Source organism: Nothobranchius furzeri, chromosome 10, assembly GCF_043380555.1.
Source record: "Nothobranchius furzeri strain GRZ-AD chromosome 10, NfurGRZ-RIMD1, whole genome shotgun sequence".
Classification (NCBI taxonomy): domain Eukaryota; kingdom Metazoa; phylum Chordata; class Actinopteri; order Cyprinodontiformes; family Nothobranchiidae; genus Nothobranchius; species Nothobranchius furzeri.
Window position 1 is genome coordinate 45,088,432 of NC_091750.1, and position 25,073 is coordinate 45,113,504.

Sequence of the window (25,073 nt, forward strand, 5' to 3'; positions counted from 1 at the left end):
GGACAGCCTCTTTTCTCCTGTTTAGAAAAATAAGCCATCCTCATAAAACAACATCCCTCATAATTGCACTGGCCTTTGTGGCCTGTCACTACTGATCCAGCCTAAAGGCTGTCCACAGAGACACACAGAGTCCATCTCAGTAAAAAAAACCAGCGAGCAGATACTCAAACCCTGTGATGATTTGACACGTGCATCAGCTCGGCCTTTCTATCAGATGGTGAGAGACCTCATGGCCCAGAAGAGAGGGGTACTCAGATCCAGTCCGTATTGCAGTGGGACACTGGAGGGTCTAGAAATCCCAGCTAGATCAGATGGAATGAGTCCAGAAGGCGAGACTGAGACCGAGTCTAGGTGGGCCCGAGTCAGTCCACTGTGTGCTTCTCGTTTGTAGAAAATGTCACCGAAGCAGGTGATCAAGTAAAGGCAGCTCTGTGGATTCATCTTTAGGGGTGGGGGGTTCTCCTGCAGCCAGCATCATGGGGTCCAGAGTCTGAGTGACCCCCAGAGGATCGAGAGTCAGATTGGCCTCTTGTAGAGGAGCTGGGGGGGCAGGCTGTAGAAGACACGAGGAAACAGATTACACAATATAATCCTGGAAAACACAAATGATCATCACAAGACGATTTAAGCATGTTCTCTGCTAACCTGAAACCAGCAGGTGTGACTCACCTGAGAATAATAAACCCTGTTTGTGTCTCAGCAACAATAAACTCACAACTACAGAAGTTCACGTCCATCCCCAAAGCTGGCCTCAACAGGACGAAACCCAGTGCTATGGTTGCCTAGGTAACAATGATGATAGCTCCCATCCTAGTCATCAGTGACCTCAGTCAGTAACTAGGTCGAGCAGCACCAACATTAGGAAGGATGGAGTGACTAATGCACCTAACAGACACCTGCTGCTCATCATGAACCTGCCTCTACACATTCAGCAGCATCACTCACATGACCTCCACATGAGGGGGGGGGGGGGGGCAGAACATGTAAACATCATGGCTGCCGTCAGCGCATGAGGGCGCTGGCGGCTCTGTGAGCTGCTACGGATGGAGTTTCTGTGATGGCTACACCCCCCTCAGTTAGCTCTCCATCACTTCAGGAACATTTTGAATTTATTACTGAAGCACATAAAGCGACACTTAGCAGCATCTGGTTTTGTTCACCTTTTTGCTGCAGACATGCTGTTTTTGTTCATGCACTGTCTAAAAGAACCTTACCAGAAAACAAAGAACCCCGAAGGTTCAATCCTGCCGTCTCCTTACCTGTGTGCGGATCGTTTGGATCGGCCCTCCTTCCCCCTCTGCTGCAGCTGGAACACTAAAGCCCTTTCTGCCTGAAAAGCTCCACTTTCCAAAGTGACTCTCATAGTGCAGCGCACTCCGCTGGCTCGCTCTGTGCCCCGAGCTCTCCAGGTGAGTGGCTGGGCAGATGCGCTCTGCGACAAGCAGAGGAGGGGGAGCCACGGAGCTGCTGAAGGAGAGCTGGGAGCTGGAGAGCTGCTGGCCCAGGAGTCCCTGGATGGAGGACGTTCGCTGTAGAGAGGAAAGCAAGCCTGCCTCTATCCTGCCCTCGGATTGGCTGATGAGAGCTAATGGGAGAGGTTGAGGGTGGTGAGGCCAGCTCTGGGTGGGGCCAACAGGGTTGTCAGTACCTAAAAAGGAAGACAAAATAATAATTCAGTCAGTCTGAAATTAACAACTGAAGAAAATGAACAGATATGTGAGAGCACAAACCCATGATGGAGGGCTGGATAGTGGTGATTGGTGGCTGGGGGAGACTGGAGGCTGGTGTGCTCTGAGTGGTGTGAATGGCTGGGTTAGTGGAGATGGAGGCAGAGCCACCCCCACAATCTGAGTCCTCAATGTTTCCTCCACTGTTACAGCCTGCACCACATCCTTTCTGCAGTCTGCAGGGGGCGACATCACCAGTTAGACCACGTGTCAGACACAAGGGCTCGCGGGCCAGATGTGGCATTTTTATGTAGCCCGCGAGATAAATGTCAAAAATATATTAAAATTGACCCGCCGGCCGATTTTACCGCAAATACTACAACTCCCATGATGCTTTGCGGCGTTAGCACGAAGTCGAAGTGCCCCCTCCTTTGTGTTTTTCCAGCGTCTGCTGCTGGTGTCTGCAGCTCGCTGTCTCGGACAAACTAAACACTCCTCTCACTCAGCGCAGAGTTTACTCAGCTATTTGCCGACGTTGAAGCCCAGAAACGGAGATTTTAACCGCTCAGTAATGTGTTCATGACTGAAAGAGAAAATTTTCCAACTAACTTCCAGACAGAGCTGATATAACTCCAACGAGCAGCGACACGCTCAAACCAGCACGACTTTGTGGCTGCTGTAGTTTTTATTTTTCCTCCCCGACACACAACAACGTGGTCAAGCTGCTCAGACGCTCTCCATGCTCACCAGCATAAACCTACGTGAGCAGCTGTTGTCATGTAATGTTGTCATTATTATGATGAAGATGAATAAAACAACAGGAGTCTCCTCCTCAGCTCAGATCAACCCCATGATGCAGGTATCTGGCTGGAACAGGTGAGCATCACAGTAAACCAGTGGAGCAAACTGAGCTTTAAATATGTTGGTTTTATGCTCTTTTTCTGCTCCAAAACATGAAAGTTAACAGGTGAGATGTTGCATTTTCATTTAAGATCAAATGATATTTTTATTTTGTTGTTGGCCCGTGAGAAAAGATTTAACCTACAGTAAACAGGAAGTGGAAAGGCTGCAGATAGATGAATAGAATAGAAAATCCCTTTATTGTTCCTCAGTGGGGAAAGCTAGATGTCACAGCAGCGATGAAACTTATTACAGGAGGAAAAAAGGAGAATAAAAATAAGATGAATGAATAAACAAGAAAACATAAATCCTGAATAGATTTTAAAAATGCTGATTATACCACAAGTAATGAATACCACTGATGCCTTTTATTTAAAACTGACTTGCTCGTGTGTAATTTGGTTATTCCACATTCAGTGTTAATGCAGAAATAAGTTTGTTACCAAATTAAAAGGTTCAAAATTGCACATATGTTGATAAAGAAAATGTGCTAATTTGGCGTCACTTTTTCAAAAAATATTAAGTTTGGCCCTCGACTTCGTCCCAGATTTTCATTTCGGCCCCGTGTGAGTTTGACACCCCTGGGTTAGACCACCGGCTCAGAAGGACGTGAACAGCTAAAGCCCCGAGTGAAAAAGGTGTACCTGTCCCAGCTTCTGATGAGCCAGGTGTAGATGTTGTGTGGACTGACAGGCCCCCCCCACACAGATCTCAGCTGGCCGTGCCCCCCAGCGTACGAGGTGGTGAGCGGGGACACGTAAATGGGATATCCGATGGGCTGATCACAGGAGGAGTTGATCATATTTCTCAGAGCTTGTTTGGCGTTCTGGATGCTCCCACGCTCTGGATTACGGTTACGCAGGAAGACCAGCTCCTGTTGTTGCCCCGCCCACAGCCCCCGCACACACTCCCTGTTCACCTGAAGGGGGCAGGACAAAGAGATGGTTACCTACAGAGCAGCTGAGCCTCAGTTAATGAAGCAGCACGTGTCCATTTAAAACTCTGGTCAGCATAAAGCAGAGACCTTGATGACTCTGAAGCTGAGGAACCTCTTGTTCAGCATGATGATCTTGTACTCATCGCTGCCGTCGTCCATGATGTGGCGCAGGGCGAGCAGTGAGGGCATGTTAGCTAGGATAGCGCTCCGCCACACAGGGTCACCCTCATGAGATATCAACATCTTCTCTTCGTTGGCAGTGATGGCGTCATAGAGAACCACTGGATCTTCGTACTCATCTGGAGATGTGAAGTGATCCTGGAGGAAGCGTGAATTAGAGTCACATTAATGTTTCTGTTTATGTTCCTGGTTTCATTTTTACTGCCTTTTGGTATGGTCCTTGGATAGACTTGAAATAAAATGTATCATTATTTATCACACACTAAGGCTGGGTGATATGGCCTAAAATCAATATCACGATATATTGAGGATTTAACCTCGATAACGATAAATGGACGATAACTACAGGTGTGCGCAGGGACAAAAGTTGTCCACTAGATGGGGCGGTCACGTGTGTTACGTTGAGTCACATTTTTACGTGACTCAAGGTGGTACAGCTTCATGAAGGGACATGAATGTTGCCAACCTACACACATCTTTTCATTTTTTTATTATCAAATTTACTGACATGGGGAAAATTATCACGACAAGAGTCAGAAATTTCGATAATGATAAGTTTTCGATTTATTGCCCAGCTCTATCCTACAGCTTGACTTGGTGTTTATGGTGTTTTCCTTTTTAATTACCGTCAAATTTATGTCCCGCTAAAACAAAAAGACATTCCCTGTTTTGCCATTACTTCAGACTTTTAAATTCAAGAAAGACTAAATAGAATTTCTGTTATTTGGTTCCTCGGTCGAGTATCGTGGACCAACCTGCCATGAACCTGGAGACTAGGTTGATCTAAAACCAGAGCCGTTGTTAAATGACACAAGTGGCTTGAATAAACCCCGCTCTTTCTAGGCAGCACTTTGAAACAGGTAATCTGTTACTTTGATCCTGTTCTAGCTACTTTAAAGATCAAGTTCACTGGGTTTTTTTTCAACACATCCAAGTGGTCTCTAGTATAACGAATGCCTTGTGAGTCGATCTCGGTGGCAAAAAAGCTCTGGCACTCCTGTTTCAGAAGGTAGGAGGGAGCCAGAGACGAGGCGAGCTTTAGACGACAGGACTTCAAGTCTTATTTCTTGATATCCAGACATCTCTCCTCTGACTGGCCAACAGCATCACAACTCTACCACTCACTCAGTTTGCTTTGCAACGTTGATGTTTTATCTCCACAAATAACACAAGCCTGGAGGAGTTCTGCTGTGCTGTGAATTTGCTAATGCTTCTACTAGCTGAGATGTGCTCTCTCCTGGATGTTAAATCTACAACAGCCTTCCCTGTCACGAGCCAAGATAAGTGAGCCCATGAATGTTAATTTTCAGTGTGACGTAGATCTGTGGTTCTTGAGCCAGAAACTAGAGCAACTTCACATTGGACTGCCCTCTGCTGTCTGAAAACTGTACCTAACGTATTTTATAGTTTGGGTAGAAACACTAGCGGGAGGCCGTTACTTCTTTAAAGCAACAGCTGTTTACTGTGCTGGTAGCTTATCTAAAGGCTAGAAGTTAGCTTTGTCAGTTTGGTGACCATCAATAAGCAAAAGAAGATCAAGTTTGCTTCATTGTTGGCATCATGGTGGAGCCTGAAACTAAAAGTAAGAGAGTGATGTCTTTGGAGGTGAAGCAAAGTGCTAAAATAAGAGTGAATATTGGTGTGGTCAACACTCGTTTGAGAGAGCTGAAGGAGGCTACAAAATCATTGACTGATGGTGACCTGGCTTTGTTACATGTAATTATAATATTTTTTATCCAACAGTGTGGATATTTTTAATTGGGGCTTTTTAGTATCAGTTAGTTTGTGTTAGTTAGCTCGTTAACAGTAGCTACAGCAGGCTGCAGCAGGGTTGTTTATGACAGTTGTAATTCTGCTTTGAACTAGTAGCAGTGAGAAGTGGCAAACTTATTAAGCATTACTTTGATGTGCTTCATGAATAAAGTAGGACTGGATCGGACTACCTGATGTAGCTTGAGGGACATTCGTACTCCTGGTGCCACAACCCGTTTCAGGAGGTCCATGTCTGCAAACACCCACTCATCTCTAGGAGACGTGATGCGAAAATCTCCTTTGAAGAGGGCGTGGAGGCCGTAAAGAAATGGCTCTAAACTGAGACAAAATGGTTGATTACTGCTGGTTGTATTATTAATTTAAATGATAAACTATTCTGGTTTGGTTTTACCTGGCAGACATGCTGTGGGATGCCGTTCCCAAAGCTCTTCTTCCAAGGATACACAAACCAAAACAAAGGTTGACGAGTGGGGAATCTCTTTCACAAGCTGCTGGCTAAAAAACAACAATAAAGTCAAAGTACATGAAGCTTTTTTCCGAATACAAAAAATCGCCAGGATCAAGCCCAGGTGAGAGCTTAGTGTCCATGTCTCACCGTCTGACGCCTGCTGTTACAGTACTGGATCCAGTCCAGGTAAACCAGACAGAAGGAGGAAGGGGTGATGCCTGAGGCTCTGTGGTCGTAGTCTTCATCGATGTTCAGGTTGAAAGTGGGATCGCTGTCTACGTAGTTGGACCCGAGACATGGACGCAGAGCATCCTGGACAGTCTCATTAGTCAGCCACTCGTCAAGCTTCGAGGAGCGACTCACATAGTAAATGATGCTCTGTTGGTGCCGAAACATTAAACAATTAAACCAAACTATTTACTATGACATATTAACTGTCCTACGTGGGCAAAAGAAATTCATATATTTTTTTTGTTGTAAATACAGAACACCAAAATTTATTTAATCCAAGGGTTTAAATCAAATTTATTATACGCTTATAAATAAATTATTTCTATATAAAAAGGTAAATTACATGGTAAAAAATAAAAATCAAAAAGTCCAATTTTAAATGCTTCATTAAAAACATGCCTGTAAATCAATAAATGAAAACTTTTCATGTTTTTTGTAAAGTATTGTCCTTTAAAACTAAAACTATATTACAAATGTATAATTGATTTTTTTCATATGAATTATAAAACCTAGTGTTTTGTTCTTTGTGTCCTTTTGACTCACTGACGTTCAGGATTCTGAAGTTTTGTTGACAATGACTTTTGTTTCCACTGTTGTGTATCAGTCAGATCTACAGAATTGTCAATAAACTCATGTCTCTTTTCTGGGGATGTAGCTTTGCAGAACATCAGGATGTAACTTAAAAATAAAATACCCTGAGTAGGGCTGCTCGATTATCGCAAAAATAATAATCACGATTATTGTGACTGAAACTGAGATCTCGATTATTTAAGACGATTTTTCAATTTATGTTGATTTTATTTGTTTTTATTCAGTCATAAAATTGCTCAGGGCACAATCAGGACAAAAATAAACTAAATAAATTGGATTTCTTGAAGAAATGCTGTTTGAATGCTGGATAGGTGTGTAAGTCCATTTAGCCAGAAGATGACTGACCTCTCTCAACCAGTCAGGGAGCTGGGAGGGAGTGGGGCACTTTCTCACCGTCTGACGGTCAATCAAATTTAACTTGTTTCTAGTTTTAAGTACAGTTAGTTCAAAAAGATCAAAAACAGGAGTTGTTATTGGCTCAATATTCAGCTTTTTATATTCATTCCTATGAAACTTGGTTAAAGTGTCCTTGTGTTGCCATGGTAACAGATGACAGGAGTCTGCTTTAACAAAACAATGTACAATGTCACATGACTCTTTTAAACTTTGAATAACATTTCTATATTAAAGTATGTTGATACAGTTGTGTCTAAAATGTTATTAAATGTTGTTGCTAAGCATGTTGCCATGGTAATGCAGAACACAATATCAAGTTAATACAAGACTCCTGGGACCAAGCAGGTTGAATTGATGCATCATATGCGTGGGTGCATATTTCCTTTTAGGCAAAAGACGATTGAAAACTCTCAGCCAATGAGAGAGCAATGAAGGAGGAGGGGGCGGTTCCTGCCTTCTGACTAGTGTTAAAATGTCAGCTATGCTGCTAGTTTTAAGTGTATAGAGCTCAGAAAGATAAGAAACAGGAGTACGTTATAGGCTCAATATTAGGCTTTGGGGATATCCTTATGCACTTGTGTTACCATGGTAACAGATAACACACTTAAAATTTAAAACAAGATTCCTGAGACCAAGCTGGTCGATTTGATGTATCATATGTGTGGGTGCTCAATCCTGCTTGGACAGAAAATGGTTGAACACTCTCAACCAATCAGAGAGCAGCACTGTTTCCCCGCTCTGAGTTAAAATAAGTGATAGGATTTAGCTGAAAATAGAGCAATCCCATTCATTTCAATGGGACCAAAAATCGCAGAAAAAGCTGAATATCTCAAAAAGTTTAAATTGTTTTAATACAAAAAGTCATTGCCGGCGTAAGCTGAACAAGCTGAACGTTTTGATACCAAAATTGTTTAAATAGTTGAAGAATTGTGGAAGTAGTTAAATGCCAAAAAACATAAGGAAGCAGAATAATAAGCTAACTATAAAGAGAAACAGGATCACTACAGCATTCAAACAATAAAGCGAAACAGGAAAACAATAGCATTCAAACAATAAGAAACAAGATGATCACTAAAATAACTCCTGATTCCCAGTATAAAAAGACCAATATACTTATAGCTCATAGTTTATGACCCAAGGGCTATAGACCTTGGTTTAACTCATTTAAGTCTAACCAGTACAGACCCAAATACCAATATCTTGCAAATACTGACAGCAAGAATTATACAGTGGCATTTATAACAAATAGATGCAAATAAATTGATGTTCACAAAATGTTGCATAACATTTATTTAGTCGAGTCAAGGTGCTGTAGGAGAGTGCACTAGCACCGTGTCCTCATAGAGATTATCAGCGTGAGGAACTTATTTCTATCTATTTATACCTTATTTATAAACTATTTATTTACAGCTCCATCAGTCAATGTAATAATTGTCCCAACCACAGCTGCACCCCCCATCCCCCAACCCGGTCTAACAGCAATCAGGGGCAAGCTGCATGTGTGTTTAGCGCGCCGCACGCACACATTTAGCCGTTTTTAGCGGCTCAGGAGCCCGCAGGTATGGTGTGTGTCACTCACTCTGGTTAATCCAACAGGGAGCTGGCTCTGAAAGCCATTTCCATAGCAACTGACACATCACTGCATCATTCCCTTTCAATGTCCTGAAGAACGGTACGGAGCGCAGGCAGAGTGTTTAGCTAACCTGCAGGAAATGTCAACGACAGTTATTGAGAAAGTAGCTAAGGGTTACCAGAGATGTTTCTGAGGTGTTCGCTAGGTACTTTTAACATTTAAAAAGTCAAGAAGGGGGTCTGAGAAGCTGTTAGAAATAGTGTCAAAGTCGCTAAATTGGCAACACTGTGGGAGGAGTGCTTCATTTGCAACTTGGGGCAGCGCAGGTGGGAGGAGCAAATAATCAGCTTGTTTTGTTTTTATAATCGTTCAAAACTCAGATCGTAATTGGGATTAAAATTCGATTGAGCAGCCCTAACCCTGAGGGTAATTATTATTTTTTCATATAGCAAATTTATCTGACATCAGTGGGAATTTTCATGGCTCAGAGTTTTACTGTAACAAGAAAGGATGGACTGAAGCACAGACACACAAGAGCACAACGACTTGGTCCTCAGTCAGCTAAGTGCTAAAGACAAGATGTATGATCCATCAAGAAGGACTCTCTTTAGACCTGTTTTGTACCTTGACGTAGTACGTGATGAGGATCTTTCGAAGGTCAAACACTTGCAACATGGAAGCTGCATTGTTGTCGCTGATGCTGTAACCCTCCAGGACATATTTGGTGGCAGCCACCTCCCAGGCCAACCAGCGCTGTCCAAATGCAGCATTGAACGACAACATGTGAGGCAGATGACCCGGTTCACAGCAGCAGCAGCCCTCGTCCTCCTCCACCCCCTCTGTGATGGCCTCTACCTCCCTCTGCTGACAGTAGGTACCTACACAGATGGAACATTTATTTTAGGTATTAATTAAAGTCAAACACTATAAATCTAAAATTTCAGCTCAAAATTTCTGTGAGTGCCTGATCTTAGTGAATAACATCGATTAACAGCATATTTTCTTAGCCCCCATCAAACCCACTACTGACCTCTGAACTCTAAACCCCTCAGCTGGAAGGTAACCAGGCCGTTTCCGATCTCAATGATGTGCACCAGAGCGTTGAGGTAATCGGACGCGAGGATGAAACAGTCGCCCGTGTTGTAGTTGCCCCAGCGCCCGAGTAGCAGGTCTCCACACAGGCTGTGCTGCAGGGAGCGTGTCAGGTGCTCATAGAAGATTGAATTCAAATTGTTGTCATCAGCGCCTTCGGGAAAAGCACACACCGTCACCATGGCTACAGAGTAAAACTAAAAAGACACCAAACAGAGATCATTAGGTGTGAAAGGACACTGTGGCATACCTGGGTTGCGGTCTAATTGGGTGGCGAGCCTGGTGTTTGAGTGATCGACCCGTTTGGTGCTGCAGAAAGTGACAATTAACTATTAGACAGATATGAGCAGTGGTTTCACTCCTGCACGAGTGGTTTTATTTAAACATACTTATAGTCTCGTTCCCAGAACTTGACAGGTCGGGTGTAAGAGGTGACAAACACGGCGCTGCCTAGAACAGGATTCAAGGGGGTGGAAAAGATGGCAGAAAAGATGGCCTGGATAAATAACACAGCCGAGTCTGAAGCAGCGCCGGTTAAGGACACTTCCAGGATTAAAAATAGTGGTTCTTTACAACAATCATTCAGTGAAAAGAAGCTCAAAATGTCCAAACTAGTCTGTTGTTTATGTTAGGTTTTGTAGACGCAGGTTTTGGATCTATTAGTGTGAAAGTTTAAAACTTTTCTTTCAAACTGTCAGAAATTCAGACAAATAAAAGGATACGGGGCACAGCGAAGGGTTGAGCAAAGGCATGAAAGGCTGAGCCCCAGGTGATCTGCCACGGGGCTATATAGGTCAGCACGAAGCGCAGCTTGTACAGGAGGTCCCACATCTGATGAGACAAGGAAAAACACAATGAAGCCACGCCACTAACTGTCTAAATGCTTCTAATGGTAGATAAATGTGTGCTCTACACAGCAGCTAACATTGAAATAAAACCCCTGAGGTAGGTTTTTACCTTGCTGAAAAGTATGGACATGAAGTAGTAGTCAATCAGGAAGGTCTCTGAGAAGTGTGGGTAGTCGAAATGAAAGAAGAGTGTGGTGAAGCACAGCGTGACATACTGCTGCGACGGCGTGCAGAAGGACGAACGCAGCAGCTTCATTCCTGCCACGGAGATGAAAAGAGCTCGGCTGCTGCAGGAAGACACGGAGACAAAGTCAGGGACACTTGAGCTGCCATAATCAAGACATTATAGACAAATCTTAGCTGAAAAGAAGTAACTTTAGTTGCTCTTCCAAACTACCTGATATTTATCAGATGCTACAAAAACGGCACAGATTATAAAAGAAAGATAAACATGAAGCAGCAGAAGGCTTACTAGATGTCTAGGTCTTTGTGGTTCTGGCCGACTGTCCGAGCTTCAGTTGTAAGAGAGTTCAGCACCACCGCCGGGTAGATGAAGTATTTCTCCACACACTGAAGCCACGCGTACAGCTTCTCAAACCACATCAGCTGAGCAGCATCTGGGACAGAGAGGAAGCAGTGAAGACCTATACCTGCATCTCTGTTAAATATGCCCAACTTTACATGTTTTTGTGTTAATGTTCAAACGATGAGAACTCGGCAGTTCCTTTCAAGCGTCCTACAGCCTACGCAGCAGAAAGCAGACTGAGGCGCAAGTAATGCTAAACATCAGGGAACAAATAGTTTAAAAAATCAAATATTAAAGTACACAAACAGAAATTTGTCTCAGTATCTAAAACCCAATTAGACATCCTAGTGAGAGACAGTCTTGATCTGACCACTTTTTCAGCAACAAGGAATTTAACGCATCGCTAATTAAACCTGAATAGTCAGATTAAAGTTATTTTATTGTTCCTGATAGAACAGGCCCACCTACACCTCCAATGCAAAGAAACGGATGACCAGCCAATCACAGTCAGAGTTATCCAAAAGAGTTCAAATGAAGGCAACTGGACTTCTTTGGTTTCTTAAAGACATTTTGCTTCTCATCCGACGAGCTTTGTCGATTCTAACTGGAATATGGGAGATATTAGATGCAGGAAGGTGTGACCTAGACTGAAACTGCTTAGGAATGAGATTCAAAGCTGCATCACAGGTGCTGGAAAGGTGAAATCTAAGCCCCCTTCCCTATTTAAAGTGGGGTTTTCACGTTTTAAATAGAGGAAGGGGGGAGGGCTTAGATTTCACCTCTTAAAAGAAAGAAACCCAGTAGCCCATGTTTAGCAAAAAAACCCACTTTGTTTAAATAAAATACCATAATTAAAATGTTGAGTCCAGTTGGGCTGGAGAGTGAGAAAAACACCACTATGGCGGCAACGCTGTTAAGCTATACAATGCCCAGTAGCGCATCTACATATTCATGTCTATGATTGGTGCAGTCGGCTCTCTTTTTTTCTCTCTTTGTGTTTATCAACATATCTTTCACTGTTGGCTGGCTCTGTGTTTCGCTGTGAACTGGGAATTAAGACTGATGATTCTCTGTGGCGATGCCAGAAGAGAAAGGAGCCGAAGGTGACCCAAAAGACAAAGTAGTTCATTTTGAAGGCAGCTTATCATGCAGCTGTCTTTTCCAGCTTGTTAAATGCCCAGTATACACACATTACAAGTGGCTGATACACTGCCTTTGCTGTCTGGTTTAAAATACCACCAAAATACAACATTTTAGCTCTTCTGTGGGGACATGTTAGCTCTGCGCTAGCCTATTAGCTAACAGCTGCATGTTATGGTGTCGGAATCGTCACCTGTGTGAGGTGATGGTGTTGGTTTCTTCCAACTAATAAATACTGATACAGAGGAACTTGTTGAGATAAAAACTACCCCCTTGTTGTTCCGTCTGAAAATCTCCATCTCAGGATGAATTAGAAAAGTCATATTTGTTGTTTGATAAAGTTAAATGCAAATCTTTATCACCAATTCCGATTTTTTGAAAACCACGATCGGGCCCGATTTCCAATCAGGTGATCAGATCGGAGCATCCCTAACTTTAAAGCGATTCTCTCAGACTGTGCATTTCATTTTGTCCAGGTAGTTTCTGCACCATCTTACTTCCCGTTTAAATAAAAGAAAAAACAACCAGACTCTCACCTCGGACCTCAAACTGACTGTACTCCTTGGATCGAAGCACAGGGTGAGCCAGGCAGAACCACGGCAGCTGTTTGCGGAGCTGAGGCAGGAGATAGTGTGTAAGGAAGCCGATGACTCCAGCCAGGATGTATAGAACAAAGCTGAGCGCCGGCTTTGGGTGAAGCAGAAAATTAAAAAACATTTATAAGAACCACTTCTGAACACCTGTGGAAGTATTCTTAGAGAACAGAACAAAAATTCAGCAAATGACCTGAAGAGCAATAAAAACTGTGCTGGCACTGATGGCAAAGGTGATAACAGCCATGAGGGGGCACATGACCAGGTCTGAGTGAAGAATCTCCCTCTGCAAAGAGTGAATATGAGCTTGGAGAAGAGAAAACAGTGCCACCAAAATCAGGCAAGCAACAGTCTTTACCACAGAGTTACGAAGCTTCTCAGGGAGAGGGTCCTTGATCTCCACAGAGGGTTCTTCAGGTGATCGGTTCTCAAGTTCTGGAAATATTTTAGACCGGACCAGTGACCTGATGTAAAAAAACAGAAACTCATTAGGAACATCAGTTTTCACAGGATGAGCTGTAAAAACGGAAAAGCCAGTCAGCACAATGAACATGTCCTCCACCACCGTTCTTCCAATGCATGAAGGTTACCAAGCCGACATCAGATGATTTAAATTATCCGGGGCCAGATTTAACAATCACAGAGAGAATACTGACCACAGAATGGTGGGGTCGCTGCTTTGGCGGCTGAGGTGATAGGACAAGGCCAGGAGAAGCCCGCAGAACACAGAGAACAGCACTGGCACATGGGCATCGCCCCACGGTGCCTAAAGACAGCAAATCAAACCCATGAGGGTCCAGGTTGGAGCATTTGAAAGTGGAGGAAGTTTGTGTAGCACCTACGTTAATAGCACCGAGGCAAAATCCATAAAGCAGAGCAGCCACCAGCATGCTGCGAGTGAGGCTGAAGAGAGATGAGAGAGGGCTGGTGGTGGCTGAGGAGAGAAGAGGAGAAACCATCGACACATAAATATTGGACAATGGGTTTCCATAGGCTCCAATTATAAGTTTTTGTGCTAAAATGGGAGGTGGCCACCACCGCCATTTTGACCGTGTCACAGGTTCCGTCAAGCCCAGACAATTCCATAAAAGGGAAGAGAGGTGGAGCTGAGGGTGGGGCTGTAAGGCTGGGATCAACTGATGACACCCGGTCGAACTAGCTACAAGCTAACCTGAAGCTAACCCAAAGCTAACGCGGAGGTGGGAGCCAAGCTAACGGAGGTAGCAACCTAGCTACAACTGGAGTTAACTGTGCACAACACCAGAGCTTCTGAAACCGGGTGGAACACAGAGGTCTCCGAGACCTCCACAAGCTGGCAGCTGCACAGCAGACAAGCGCCGCTGCACAGAGCTGCTGCGCAGAGCTGCTGCTGGGGAGAACCGGGTGGAACACGGAGGTTTCCCCAAAGATGCTGAAAGCCGGCAGCCCGTGCAGCAGACAGAAGCCGCGATCAGACAGAGATGCGCCGGGCTGCGGGGAGGGGAGAACCGGGTGGAAAACAGAGGTCTCCCGAGAGCTCCACAAGCCGATAGTCGGAACCCAGCTCCACCAACATGTTATATTTCAACCCATTTTCTAAAGTGCAGCATTATGTTAAATGCACTGGGTTTACCCTATTACATTTAAATGTCATGGTTAAACAGTACATGTTAAAATCTAAGCTCAGCTCGGCAGTGACCTAAAATACATAAATATAATTTTACTTACTGAAAAAAATGAAGTGGAGACTACTTGGACACGTTATTAGTGCAATTGATGCCACAGCAAGTCATTTTGTCCAACAATTGCACAAAAAATATCCAAAAAAGAATACACAAACACAGACTCAAAATCCCAGAACAGTTTCCAGGCCAGACCGAGGCTCAGACTGAGGCCTTTCCCCGGAGCTAGCTCTGTGGTCACGTGGGTCTGATGCTCATTAATTATACAGAATTTTAGGCTTTTAATACACTTAAACAGAAGAGTGAGAAAAAAATTCACCCCCCTCAGAGTTGTCATGACTGTAAACTAGATCATTTAAACCTAAAACATGTTTTGGTACCAGGCTGTAAACATGTTTATTTCTGCTGTGAAATTGGTATTTTTAACATGGGAGTCAATGAGGATTTGCTCGCTTCTGACACCAGCCCCCAGTGGATGAGGGTGGAACTGCAATTTTTGGTACTTCCGGGTTGGCCTCAATTTTTGAGCCGCATTGTGGGGGCTTGGGAGAAACACGCTAAAGTGGAGAGAGCATTACGGCTCTTCACCTGTTTCTAAAGTCTTTTCAGTCACACATCAACGATTGCATTTTGTTTTTATTCTTGTAACGATTCTTCTCAGTAACGCATCTAACATTGTTAGAAAGCCTGACTGTCACCTTTAGTGTGAAGTACATCTGGTAAGGATCATGCACCTGTGGAACGAACAACAGCTAAAATGTTCTAAAATCACTTAAAACATGCTCCTGCTGGTTTTCACTTGAGTTTCTAAATCCTCAACTAGTGTAATTTTCCCCACAATGTCGTATAAAAACGATCTTACCCGTTCCACCAAAAACGTGCATGTCGATCTGCTCCAGCAGACACATCACAAAAGTATTGACCTGAGGTAGCAACCCAAACAGGAAAATGACCGGGAAACACAAGGCAAAGACTGTTGGATGGAAAAGGAAAAAGAAATAAATGAAACCCACAAATTGTCCTTCATCAGGTTACAGAGCGTGAATAACCTCCAGACTAATGACCTCGAGATCTACCGCAAAGTTAAAGCAAAAAACTAACCAATCAGCATATCTCTGACAAACAGCAGGAAATGTGCCGAGAAGAAGGTGACACCATAGAGGGAGATGGGCTGCAGGCTTCCAGAACGCCCAGAGAGGTCAAAGATCCAGATCATCACACCGCAAAGGCAGAAGTAGACCGGACGGCTGTACACGATGATCCAGTTATGACCCTAGCAAACCACAGACGCATTCATGAGACTGTAATCCAGCTGTGCTTTCATTTCTACATTTCATATAGTCTGAGTTTCTAAAGGGAGTTAAACCAACAGCTGCTTTAGTATAAAACCTGAACTCACATGCATGGGAGAGGCCGCATCTGGTTGGACGCTCTGAAACAGAGGGTAAAGGTCAGGTTCTCGTGTGCATTTGACATTTTAAAATCTTAAGCAGGAATTCCGACAAGAAAATAACAGCACAATAGATTTGATGAAGCACACACCAGTATTGTGATGCTCCGACCTAGTGCAGGCATTCGTGACATATCTATGAAAGATATTTATACAAACTAGTAGTGATGCACCGATATGAAAGTTCTGGGTCGATACCGATATTAATTTCACTGTTATGGCCGATAACCGATATTTGCCGGTAGCGATATACGGACATTAATGTTTCTAAAATCAGCTATTTTGTATAAAATGAAAATTATTTAAGCTGAATTTATATTATTATGTACACACACCACACACTACGCTCACATTACACATCACCCCCCGAAACAGGCAAACAAATGGAGAGAAGATGGAAAAAATATTGGTTGTTAATATCGGTCCGGTTTTATTTATCAAACCGATAAGTGAAAAAATGACTAACATCGGCCGATACGGATATTGATGCCGATGTCCATCCCTACAAACTAGACTTTTGGTGAAATCCACAGGTGAGGTACCTTCAATAGGGAGTACTGGCAGCTAGCAATGACAAGGCAGAACTGGAAGACCCAGATGTCCCTGAAGAAGCCCTGCAGCAAGAGCAGAAATCCCAAGAAGGCTACTAGACTGGCCAGCACAACAGCAAACACGTTCTCCCCCACACGACGGTTCCTGCAGTCAAACACAGAAGAAATCAGGTTCCAACTCTTCATTTTACAGATTCAAAATTAAAAAAAAAAGTACCAAATTGAATTTAAAATGCTTTCATGTACTCTACACTTTTAAAGAGTTGTGTTGAAAACAACAGCTTCTCTCACCTGTCCAGTAACGCCAGCAGAGCAAGGCGATCATATCGGACCCTCAGCCACTTTCCAGGTACCACCCAAAAGCGATAGTACTGTTTTGGCTTGGCCTTCTCTTCGATCATCAGAGTGTTCTCATGAGATTCTTGAAGGGACTCGTGGTCAAGATCAAACTAGAAGCAACGTTTAAATAAAAAACTTCAGTAATTAAGTCCAATAAATAAAAACCCCAAAAAGATTTTGAACCTTGACTCTTCAGTAAGAAGAAGAATGAGAGCGTGCTAACCTCAGGCATCTCCAGAGGAACCCTGCGGACCTGCATGCCCTGTAAAATCACTGGTCTGGGCTGGAGAACGGAGAGGACCGGTGCTCCATCCTGAACCTCAGTGGAGGTGAAACTGGAGGACTGAGACTGCCTCTCTCTTTCCCTGTAAAGACAACCTTTAAGCTACAGGGTTTTTCTTGGGGGGGGGTCACATAACAGAACCTTTTTTACTTACTGAACTGGGTCTTCATAGCCTCCCCCAGCAGGTCCAAACGTGTAGGACCTCTTTACTCCTGTTACACAGCAAAGGAAACAGAAACACAATTCTCTTAGCAGCACAGAAGCAAACCTGGACCACTTTCAACAACAACGTTCAATTTCCAAAGACACAGAAAGTAATCTTCAAGTAAGATTAAAAGGAAAGGTCAGTTTGTGTTGGTGCTGCATGGTTTCCCGTCTTGAGGCGTGTATTTATTTCTGCTCTGCTGCATCTGTAATTTGAGGCTTTCCAGAATAAAAAAAAAGTGTTAAGACTTCTAGCGTAGGATGTAAAACATCATGTTTGTTCACTTTGGTCCAACAAATACGTGCCTATCTTGGCATAAAACAGCAGAAGCCCATTATGATAAAATCAACTCCTGGTCTTGGGGTGAAAAACTCAATCCCAGGGCTCTTTTGGTGTTCCTTCAAAGCCAGTGACTCACCACTCTCATCATAGAAATAGTGCACGGCTCCCTCTGATGTGTCGTCGAAGGTAGAGGCCTCGTGGATGCCAGTGCGAGGCAGGAGGAGTGAAGAAGCAAACTGTAAGGCTGAGGGAAGTGTGCGGGTGCGTGAATGTGAGGAGGTCCGAACTTGCTGAAGGTCCTGGAGGCTACAGATGAGAGACAAACATTCTAAGTGTCACAGCAGCATCCGATCGAATGGATGGATATGAGAGTTACAGACAGAGGTGAACAGTCGACAAAGAACCAGCTAAACCCCTCACCTGTGTGGGTTAACCAGACTCACCTGGGAGGGGATCCCATGGTCGAAGGTGGTGGTGTAGGGTTGCTCCCAGCATTGTGTCTCCTGCGGATTGCCTGGGTCCTCTTAACACTGCTGATTGTTTCATGCTTGTTCCCGTCGTCTGGACCCAAAGCTGCAGAGCGGTTATCAGTTACAACGGGGAGGTTCTAGCATCAGCAGCATATAAACACATCTAACAATATTCTGTTTAGCCAACTGGCCATTAGCCAATAGTGTTAGACATCCGCTTACGTGCAGACGGAGCATGTATGTTTGTGGATGTACCTAGACTGATGCCAAGCGAGCTTTCCTCAAGGACAAGTTAGTCTTTAGTATAAATATCAGTCCAGAAGAGTGCAGTTCTAGGAACAGCTAAGATACTGCGCCTCACAAACGAGAGGTGTTGCTGCCAGCCATGATCACGGAAGTAGGGAGAGGGACTAAAGGCGTGATAGCTTTTTCTACCTCTAGATGGCGCCCTCTGAGAAAACACTGTGGTTTTCTGCTTTAAAGGGTTAAAGGGTTAGTAGGGCATTATGCTCCAAGAACAGAAAAGAAAACTTCCATGTTCAAAAATATAATCTCTTTACAGTAAAAACGAGCAGCTTCACAAAACTCAAACAAACCCGAGCTAGTCATCATGAGCCATCGTTACTTGTTAGTTAGATTAGCAACCTTTTCTATTTTTTTAAGTGCAAATATTAAAAAAAAAAAAAAAAAACTAATCTTAGATGTTAAGCCAACAAGACACTCAACTCTTAACTGTGATGAAAATGATGAAGCAATTTTACGGCTGGTACAGGGGTAGGTAAACTTGGTCCTCGAGTGCCACTATCCAGCATGTTTTAGTTGTTTACCCGCTCCGACAAAATAATCAGTAGGTGATTAACAGGTTTCTGCAGAGCTTGATAACCTGGTTAACAGTTGATTTAACCATTCAATTGGGTGTGTTTGAGCAGGGACTTTTTCCACTATGCGTTCTTCAATCTGTTCTGGGTCTGCCGCTAAATATCCGTTTATTTCTTAACGGAGCTACAGCGGTGTCGGTCACGAATATACAGGAAGCGGTGTCTCCATCACTTTCGACGGATGTTTAAAATTTTGGGCACGTCTCCGTCACCCTCTGTGAGCCCGTCGGAGAGCCCTTGCGCCGACACATAATATTGTTGCGTGTCTCCACACCGACGCAGACAGAGAAGTATAAATCAGGATTTATACTGAGCCAGGATCCTCTGGAGGTTTCTTCCTGTTAAAAGGGAGTTTTCCTCTCCACTGTCGCTAAATGCTTGCTTAGTATGAGGATTGCTGTAAAGACTCTGACACTAGTCAGTGACTTGATGCAATTTACTGGGTTCCTTATTTAGGAAACTTTTTATTGATTGGCTTAATGAACTGACCTGTATTGGAATGTTTACTATGTGAAGTGCCTTGAGACGACTCTTGTCATAATTTGGCGCTATATAAATAAACTTGAATTGAATTATGTACTTTAGACCCGATTTTCATGGTTATATGTTATGAAGCCACCAATATTTTTCAACGATTGGACATTGTTTTAGTCATTTTCAACATGTCGGTGGATATTTGCAGAGATTAATAGTAAACCTACTGTTTTAAGCTAGCTTGTCAGTCATGGAGATTTACCTTTGTAGCTTAAATTACCTGTGTGTTAGAACAATAATACCTGTTTCAACCAAATAGCATAACTGAAACACATTTAAACCACTGATTACAACAAAACTAACCTCCACCCACAGCTCCCTCTTCGATTAACTCTCCGGCCCTCCAGCCCATCTGATTGCCGGTCCAGGACCCTCCTAAAGAATCCAGTCGATGATGATGACTTCCAGAAAAGCTATCGGTGTGCAGGGTGCGCGCCTCCAGGTCAGACTTCGACATGGTGAGAGTGCGAGGCGTTGGCGTGGAGGTGGATGGCATTGAAAGCAGGGTAGTGGGGACAGCCGCTGTGCTGCTCTGGCCTCCACCTGCTCCATCCATACTGAGTACTCTGGCGTGAGTCTTAGCACTAGCTGTGCTAGATGAGCGCTGAGCAGCACGAGGATGGCCGGAGCCAGAGGTTTCCAGTAAATCCCCCTCCCTCTGAGTAGGAAGTTGAGCAGCAGTGGAGAGAAGAGATGTAATGTCAGTGATAGCAAGATCTGAAGAGTAGCAGGAGGTAGAAGAACTTGTGTCGTCCTCATCGTCGTTCTCCTCATCTGAGCTGTACCGGCGTTGAGAACCCAGACTAGAACCAGCGCTCATGTCACTGCCGTCGTCCTCATCACTAGAGTCTTCAAACAAACTTTCACTGTAAGCTTTAGCCCCCAATCGGCTGCGCACTGGGAGGTAATCTCTGTGCTGTCTGTGATTGTGGTGACGCCTGTAAGAGCCACAGTCAAAACTACTGCTGCCCGCTCCAGCTCGCCTCCTTTCAGCTTTCCTCCGGCCAGGCCTGTGTCCGATGCTACCGCCACTGGCCCGCAGCAGCTTTAAGTCCTTGGGACGCACAACCTGCTGGGCCTGGAGAGCAGGCTGCTCCGAGAGCAGGAGGGGGATGGACGATATGGGAAGAGCAGGCTCAGAGCACACTAGACCCAGGGCCAGCCCTGAAGGCACTGAATTGGCCTGCCGTGGAGGGGGCAGAGGAGGACCTTGGACATTTCTGTCTAAATCACAAATCTCTGAGTGACCACTACTTGAAGGAGAAGAGTTTTGGAGAGGAGGGGGCCGTGCTATGTCAGCAGGAACAGGGGGCAAGTCGTCTCCTTCAACAAGTGTCCGGTCTAACCCCTGGCTGATAGATAAATCTTTGGAAGGGGAGCGAAGCAGCACACTGTCTGACAGATTGTCAGTATCACTGCCACCCTGTCCTGTTGTGTCCTCTACGTTGTTGGGAACATTGGCACCCATCGCTGGTGTCGAGGACACCTGTCCGTCTGCAGGCCGTGGCTGGCTGAATGAAGGACTTTCCAGCTGAGTGGAATCAGTCTTCTCACTGCGATAGCTGCTAACAGTGCTTAGTGTCTCACGGTCTGTTGTAGCTCCGCCTGCACTGAAACAACTGTCCGTGGATCCAGCAGCCATCGCTACCCCACTGCGGCTGCCTGGTTTCCCCGTGCCTGGTGCAAATGCTCCTGGGTCCAAACCTAAACCCATGAAATTTTCACTTAGCTCATCACTTAAGCTGCTCTTTATAAGGGGGCTAAGGGGAGTATCCCCCAAGCTCTCCGATTCAGCTGAAGGACCAAGTGGAGAATAAGATCCCATCCCATTGTCCTTGGGGTTCGGATGAGACAATTCTTCTGGCAAATCCTCTGGCTGCTCCTTCTCGCCTCCATCTTCTTGACTTGAAGGTGAAGGGGGAATAGACAAGCACTCTCTACGTACTTCAAGTCCAGCTAGCACACCAGACACTCCCATGAGATGTGGACCATCACCTCCCAGAGAAGTAGGGATGCAGGACTGTACTGCAATGGCAAGCAAGAAATGCAAGTCAGAACATAACACACTTTGAAGGGCTAAAACTTTATAACTCTGCTATGTGACATTAAGAAAAGTTAAAAAATAATCCCTCATAAACGGATTTGCGTGCGCGTACTAGTATGCTTTGAGCTTGTGTTATTTTATGCAGGCGAGAATAGACATTAATCAGAATGCAATAAAGCTCACTGCAGATCAGACCAAAATAATAACAGACTTACCTTGGGTGTCGTAGGAACTCTGACGTAGAATCTCACGATGGGCTGATGTCACAATTACATTATTGCTTCCTTGTGCCTGCGTTAGTTCTTTGAGGTCTGAAATAAAACAAATGCAAGTAAATGTATGTCTGTAATAGCCTAGAAATCTAGCAACCAAAGCAAAATCATTTTGCTTTGCAGGTCGGTCTAGCCATGCTCCACTGGAACCTCAGCAGACCCAAATAGTCTGGTCCTTGCTAATCACAGCGCTCTATCGGTTAGGTGGGCGGGATGTTACACCAACAAGAGTAAAAAAACAATAAGCTAGAACCTTGTAAAATTTTACGAAACTATTCTTGTTTCATCTATTGGTGCAGCCTAAAATGCTGCGAGTGATAACCATGCTGATAAGATTGAATTTTGTTGCAATTTAACTCAATTAACTGGCAACTGACAAATAAAAATGGTGGCCAATGGGGACGCGCCGTCGTCTTGCCCCCCAGTTTCTGGCTGGGGTCTTGAGCATGTGACATCATGTGTCATGGGGATTATAGTCACATGTAGAGGATGGCTTGTCAGGTTACTTCTGTAAGGGTAGTTTAGGAGAAAACATTGGGTTTTCTGTAGCATTCAGGGAAGTTAAATAAAAATGCTTACCTTTAGTCCCTCCTGCATCCTCCAGCTGAGGCAAAAACTCCTGCAGAATCAAATACATGACATTAAAGTAGCAGCCTAGAAATGTAGGCCAACAACAGCAGATTCAAAAGACTTTCTGCTGCAGCTCGGTCTAGCCACGCTCCATTGTAGCCTCAGCAGGTCTACCACTAGCCCAAGTAGTTTAAGGTCCAGCCAGTAACAGCTTCTATTGGGCCATTCCCATCTGTACCGGGTCGGCCCGGGCCGGGTAGCGTAGGTTGTTTACATATCTGGGTGGCCTGGTATTTTTCCAGGCCAACCAAGGCTCATTCTCAGCCCTCTTCTCGAGGGGGTCTGCTTCAGGCCGACCAGGGCCAACACACCCACTGCTGACAGCAAATTCACACCTTCCATTAGAGCAAGCCTCTGATTGGTGGGTAGAATCAGCCCACATGGGCTTAAGGCAAGGATGTGTGGAATCAACCGGGCCAGGCTAGGGCCGACTGGGGCGTCCTGGCCCGGGCCGACCCGGTACAGATGGGAATGGCCCATTAGTTTGTAGAGACATGCTGGGCGGGCTTAGCACCACAGCCGTGTTTAAGAAAAACTACAAATATGGCGTCAACTCAGAAACGACACTCAGTTGAAATGGCTATGCCATCAACTTTGGACAATTTAAACTCTCACTTTAATTTTAAACATGAGCAGATAGAAGAACTTTGGTCCTTTATTTTGCAAAATAATGCATTTGGCTTCTGGTTCTTCTACTATGTATGGTGGACTGCCCTGTTGACTGATTTACGTAGCAATGAATACATCATGTTGTTCATTAGTTTGAAAGACAACCGTAGATTCTGCCCCACAACTGAGCACTTTCTATGGTCTTTATAGGATGGCTTGCCAATCAATCGAAATAGTTCACTTAACAGCTATAGAACTGCAGAAGACATAATTGCTCTACTAAACAATAGCTAATTTAGCAGCGTATGAGAAATGATGAAAAAAGTGGAGAGAAACAAATGCAGCAATCCTCACCGACACTTGGTTTAATCCAAACAGAGAATGCTGGGAGCTGCAGCGAACAGGAGGTGTCGAGTCAACCTTCCGAAACACAGTCATCTCTACGCCGACATGACTATCCCTAAAAAATAAAACACACAAAAAACATATCAAAAATGCTCAGAGAATGCAGCTTTTCTATGTAAGGAATAATCCAGAAAGAACAGCTTACCTGTGCTGATTCCCATCATGAGCTCCTGAGCCTTCATCTCCTTCTTCTGTTCTTGGAGCATCAGCTGTGAGTGATGCCTGTTTTTTCTCCACAATCTCACCAAGGTCAAACATAGTATGCAGACGGAAGTTCACCACCTTTATGGCCGTGAAAAAGACTGCAACCACAGCTGAGTATGCACCCGCCACCACCAGGCTAGGTGGAAGAGCCTGGAGAAGGGTTTAAAATACAATAAACAATTATTTAACAATGATGGAAATTCAGCTAAAGGAATCTGATGTTTCTTCCAGTGATGCTAAATTTAAAGAACTACCTTTAAAGCGCAAATCTGGAGTTTTTTTTTTATCAGAGGGCACCATCTTTAAACAGAAAAATGTACTGCACCTTAAGCCTTTCTCCCTACTTGTGTGTACGGCTTTGTTCATGAACGCACACTTCTAGGCAACCAACAGAGGTAAAGCACATTGTTTTACAATTAGAATTTTCACATTATACTTTTATATATATATATTTTTTTTTAAGACTTGCTTGCCCATAAGAAATGTTGCCAATTTAGCTTTGTTAATGCTCACACCCACCCTGACATTTGTATGTAAGCATATGTCTTAACGCTATTGGTTAATGCTTAGAAGCACTCAATTCAAATTGCACGAGCTCTACAGGACGGGGGTGGGCTTAGCAAAAAAAAAAAATAAATAAATTTAAATAAAACTGACGTATTTCTTAAATCATATGACAGTACAAGGTAAGACTATCACTTTTACGTATTTCTACAAAACATCATACATAACTTCTAACAGATTCACAAAGAGAAGAAATCTTTGAAAGACCTGAAAAACTATTTAAATGTTTTAAGCAGGTTGCAATGTTAAAAGTCCAACTACTAGGCTAGACTATCACAATGAAGCATTTAACATCAAAAAATAAGAAAAGGAAAAGTGATTCTGGTTTTTTTTGGTAAAGCTTTTATGTCAGATAAAGAAAAATTAGAAACCATTTTAAAAGTTTATTAAATTGCTCTGAAACGGTCCTTACCATGTACAAAAGGAAGGGGAAAGCCAAGAGAAAAATCCAAAGGTACAGGTGGAAGCAGTTGGAGAACGTACTCTGATGGGGGTCCACATACCAGCCACCTGTTAGTGAAGCCCACACACCCTGCCGCAATATCTGAAGAGCTTGGGAACCCATCTCCACGTTTGGATTACACAATAGCTTCAATATTAAAAACACTGCGCAGTCGTTACCATCACCACGGTAACCTGAGTCTATGATGGCACTTCTTCTGAGGAGAGCATGGTGACCAAGACTGTTTCATCAAGGACAACAGTTCTGTGTGGTGGTGTATATATATAAAGGTGTCAGTTGTGGGTGAGAGTCCTTGCATATTCTTCTGCCAGCACATGCACCCTTCCTGTGTCAA

The 25,073-nt window shown here is 44.0% G+C and overlaps 1 protein-coding gene across 1 annotated transcript; it reads right to left on the reverse strand.

Annotated features, from left to right (window-relative positions):
* Positions 1-184: 184 nt before the first annotated feature.
* LOC107386383 (pecanex 3) lies at positions 185-25,073 on the reverse strand. Its single transcript, XM_015960736.3, has 35 exons — positions 24,689-25,073; positions 23,654-23,862; positions 23,458-23,563; positions 22,444-22,483; positions 21,808-21,903; positions 19,852-21,573; positions 18,110-18,239; positions 17,803-17,972; positions 17,334-17,391; positions 17,120-17,261; positions 16,849-17,006; positions 16,549-16,702; positions 15,956-15,988; positions 15,658-15,829; positions 15,419-15,529; positions 13,738-13,829; positions 13,552-13,661; positions 13,254-13,359; positions 13,089-13,181; positions 12,839-12,989; positions 11,109-11,253; positions 10,746-10,923; positions 10,511-10,619; positions 10,178-10,307; positions 10,039-10,097; positions 9,727-9,942; positions 9,321-9,574; positions 6,053-6,283; positions 5,849-5,952; positions 5,628-5,775; positions 3,592-3,822; positions 3,212-3,486; positions 1,731-1,903; positions 1,260-1,648; positions 185-553 (listed from the first exon to the last, which is right to left on the reverse strand). Exons 1-35 carry the CDS (start codon positions 24,839-24,841, stop codon positions 398-400), a joined length of 6,804 nt encoding a protein of 2,267 aa, XP_015816222.1. The 5' UTR covers positions 24,842-25,073; the 3' UTR covers positions 185-397.